This window comes from Poecilia reticulata, linkage group LG17 (assembly GCF_000633615.1).
Source record: "Poecilia reticulata strain Guanapo linkage group LG17, Guppy_female_1.0+MT, whole genome shotgun sequence".
In the NCBI taxonomy this organism is placed as follows: Eukaryota; Metazoa; Chordata; class Actinopteri; order Cyprinodontiformes; family Poeciliidae; genus Poecilia; species Poecilia reticulata.
The window spans coordinates 8,480,776-8,484,924 of record NC_024347.1 but is presented as its reverse complement, the minus strand read 5'-3'; the positions used below and the strand labels follow the sequence as shown (position 1 = coordinate 8,484,924).

General features: G+C 41.1%; 1 protein-coding gene across 1 annotated transcript in view; it reads right to left on the bottom strand.

Moving 5' to 3' along the window:
• Window positions 1–4,083, bottom strand: part of LOC103479244 (phospholipid phosphatase-related protein type 4-like) — a 36,719-nt gene extending 32,636 nt beyond the window's left edge. The window contains exon 1 of the mRNA XM_008433569.2: window positions 3,442–4,083. Coding sequence (XP_008431791.1) covers window positions 3,442–3,525 — 84 coding nt within the window. The 5' untranslated portion in view covers window positions 3,526–4,083. The remainder of the gene's footprint in view (window positions 1–3,441) is intronic.
• Between the last annotated feature and the right edge of the window lie 66 nt (window positions 4,084–4,149).

Sequence of the window (4,149 nt, the reverse complement as noted above, 5' to 3'; positions counted from 1 at the left end):
GAATTAGCCTTCATGAATATTTATGACTTGTCATAAAGCGTCATTCGGTAAATTATGACACTTTTAATAGAAAACTGACATTATTCAAAATGTCTTTTTTTATGACAACTTGACATTAACCAAGAAATCATTACTGATATCAGGTATCAAGTATTACTGATTGCACTTTAAAATTAGGTATCTTTATGTCATTAAAGGTAAAGTTTACACAGTAATGATTTCTTGGTTAATGTCAAGTTGTCATAACAAAGACATTTTTAATAATGTCAACTTTGTATTAAAAGTGTCATAATTTACCGAATGACGCTTTATGACAACAGTCATAAATATTCATGTTCATGACATTTGTTATGTCGTGTTTATGACAGTGTCATGACAGTCTTATTCACACCCCTTCAAATAAAGTGTTACCTTTTTTTTGCCTCTTATTTAGTGGAAATATTGATGTTGATGAGATTTTGTCCAAAATAATAACCTTTTTCAACCTTTATAGCTCCACTATTGAAAATGAGGCTCTAACTTTCACAAATGACATTGAAATAAATTCCAGTTCAACATCTGGTTTGAGGTGATTCTTCTGGAACCTTTGTTTGTTATGAACGCCGCATTCCAGGTCGAATTCTTCGAAGCAACACCTTCAAAACGAGCCTTTACTTTCCCTCAATGGAATATATACTAGTCAGTCCCAGTGACCGTTTCACTAACGGTTTTTTCCCATGTGCTTTCTGGGTAAAAATCAATGGAGAAATGCGCACCAACGCAGGTGATAAACGTTTCACAATTTTCCTGTTACAAACTGAATCCGGCCCCCACCAGAGAAGGGGAAACGTTTTGCGGCCCTCACAGGAAAAAGTTTGGGGACCACTGGTCTATTTTGTTTGTTTCAATACAATCTTGTGCATTGAGTTCATTATTGAAAAGAAAAGAGAAATAAAAAATTAATAAAATCCCCTCCCACAGCCCACTTCTAAGTGCTTTTATTTTGACCCTCATGGCAAAAAATTTGGACACCACTGATCTAAGCCAGAGTCACTCCTCCTTACTTTGTGAAGCTGTTTCCAACCTTCAGCAGAGATCATCAAAAATGTCTTGGTACGCTACACTATTATTTTCTCCTTTCAGACCATTCTCTGTAAGCCATGGCTGTGTGTGACGACACCAGAAGATTAACATTTTCTGAGATACTCAGACCTGCCAATACAAACCACTGATAAAAAAGGTGTAAACTAATCTCCCTTTTGAATAGAAGTCCAGAGAACACAATTACATGACACAAGAGCTTATGCACATCACGAGGTTTACACTCTGTGCACAATTATTAGGCAAGTTTTAGTTTTGACCATATCATTTTTATGCATATTTTCCAATTCCAAGATGTATAAACGTGAATGCTTATAGGATACTTATATTCAATAAGCAGCAGCAGCAATAATAATAGTAATATGTATATAAACTCAAGTGTATTTGCTTAATGGGGGAGGGTGGGTCTTAAGAAGATCAACACTCTATATTAGCGGTTCTCAACATGGGTGGTACCGCCCCCCAGGGGGCGTTCAGAGGACGGCAGGGGGCGCTGGCGGACATTTTTACAAAAGGGGGGCGCTGGGATGCCTTTGSGGGGCGTTTGGTCGAAGGTAAACTTTACACCTTAAATSMACAACAATACCAGTTTAGACTTTGAGCAACTTGGTAAAACTGTATTGTGTAACATTAAATCATGCTTGGCTGCAACTGTATCGATGGCAGCTCTTCTTCTNATATATATGGTCTGAACTGAATTTAGAACTAAAGGATGAAGTGGCTCAACATGAAGCCTCTCCTCTGAACACTTTCATACAGAGGAGTTTGACTACGTGTCATGGATCTGTGACTGCAAAAGAAACCCAGATCACTACCGCTCCATCACCATGCTTGACATGCATAAGGTGTTTGTGCTACATTGCTTTTAGTTTTCTACAAATATGGTTCTGTACGTGATGATTCAATATCTAGGTGTTGTTCTAGATGTCTTAGTATTGTTATTTGAGAGAAAAGATTTTCTCCTTCAACCCTTTCAGACGTACCTTATCTGTTTAATTGCAGCTAACACCCTCACTGAGGCCTGTAACAACAGCTTCCGACACGGAGCTCTTGTTTTTTGTCCTTTTTTTTTGAGGGGAGGAGGGTGAGTCTGATTTCTGGGGGAATTTTACCGAATAACTGCGGTAAAATTCTGGCAACGCTATTATGTTACCTTGTTGGCTAATGAGGGTTGAATACAGAGGTCGCGTTAACGGAATATTTTCCTTATTTGACCGGTTATTTTTTTAAACTACAGGAAAATTTAAAGCCAGTCGGTCATTTGACAGGTTATAATTAACGCCCTTGACTGGTGCACATGCGCACACGTTACAGACTTTACGCAAAGATTTCATCGCAGAGGCAACTAAAATCAGTTAATAAAAAAATCCTTTCTGAATATCATCTCATGGACTCTGAACTAAATGCGTCTTTCTGACCGCGTGTTGATGGACCGGACGGTTTGGAGCGTCAGCATGTGGAACAAGGAAACAACTTTTCTATTGCAGGATAACTGTTCTTTCCACTGAGCCAAAGTCGCCCATTCAGCCTGAATTTTCTAATTTAATAGAAATAAATGTAAGTTTATTTCTGTTTTCTAAGTGAAAACACATTTTCTGCTGTTTGTTAATTTTACTTGCTTTCATTCTGAGGACTGCTATGTAATATAGCAGAATAGTTACAGCATTTCATTTCATAGGTCTATTTAACAACAACAATAACCATTGTGTGATTTTGTAAATTGGGATGTCAGCAAGGAAAACATATAATCTGCAGCAAGAAGAGAGAACATGCTGGAGGGCAGCTCAACAGTTCAACATGACTGCAGGCTTTGAGCTGAGAGGAAAAAACAATTACACTGAAAGTCAGTGATTTGCTAGAAAAATGACTAAACCCTAAACTGTGAGAATGAATGTCCAATAAGATAATTAAATGGAACCAGGCACTAAAGTGCATTAGTGCATAGGACTGTCTTATATGCTTTGTGTGAACTCTTCACCGTTAAATACCAATCAAATATTTGCCTCAGAAGTTTTGGGCCCTGCCTCACCAAACTGCTGGATGCTGGATGAATAATAATATCCTGGAAAAGACTGCAGAGTCACTGGCAGCCAGAACAAGAGGACCAAACACGACAGAGAGGAATGAGCATCAAACTGCACAACTTCCAACCCGCACGAGTCACAATCTGAATAACTACAGAGGGAGAGGATGGGATGTAAAGAACCAGCAGTGACCACAAACCACAGACCTCACCTGCCCACACTGAAATAAATGTACATGAGAGAGAGAGAGAGAGAGAGAGAGAGAGAGAGAGAGAGAGAGAGAGAGAGAGAGAGAGAGAGATAGATAGATAGATAGATAGATAGATAGATAGATTACCTCCACAAAGTAAAAGCACGGCAGGAGGGTGACGCTGTCCTTCGTCTCCTTCCCGGCTTTCAGTCGCTCCTTTGCGCGAGACATGACGAGCGGCCGCTGGTCTCCCCCGGTACCGGGAGACAGTGAACTGTACTTGATTCCCGTCGTAATTTTGGCGAAATTCCTGCCAAGTCCTTGTCCGCCCACACCTGGACCGAGTGGAATTGTTTCCCTACAGGCCAGCCTCCATCACCTGACGGGGTGGAAATGAAGGGTCGCTGCCTACAGAGCAGATGTGTCCGTCGTCGCACCTTCGGTTCAGTTTCTGCTGTTCGAAAAAAAAACCCGTCAGCGCAGGAATCCAGTCGCCGTGTCCTCCACACATGTCCAGCCTGTGTGCTGTCAGTGGAAAAACAGTCTCGTGCAGAAACGTGCGGCGTCTTTGAAGCAGAGCAGAGTTGAACCCACCGCAGCTCCGGTCATTCAGTCACCAGGTTTGTCTCCTTCGGCTGGCAGCCGCTCTGCTGCAGCAGGTGGACCGCTGTACCTCAGCCAAAACAAGCCACATATCCTGTCGAGGATTTCAAAATAAGCTTCTCCTCCACCGTCTTTCTTAAGCAAAAAAACACACACAGCAGCGCAGCGGGTTGCGCAATGTATGACGCACACCACTTATTACCACCCATGTTCAGTTCATTTCCATATGCAGCTAATTTATATACATATATA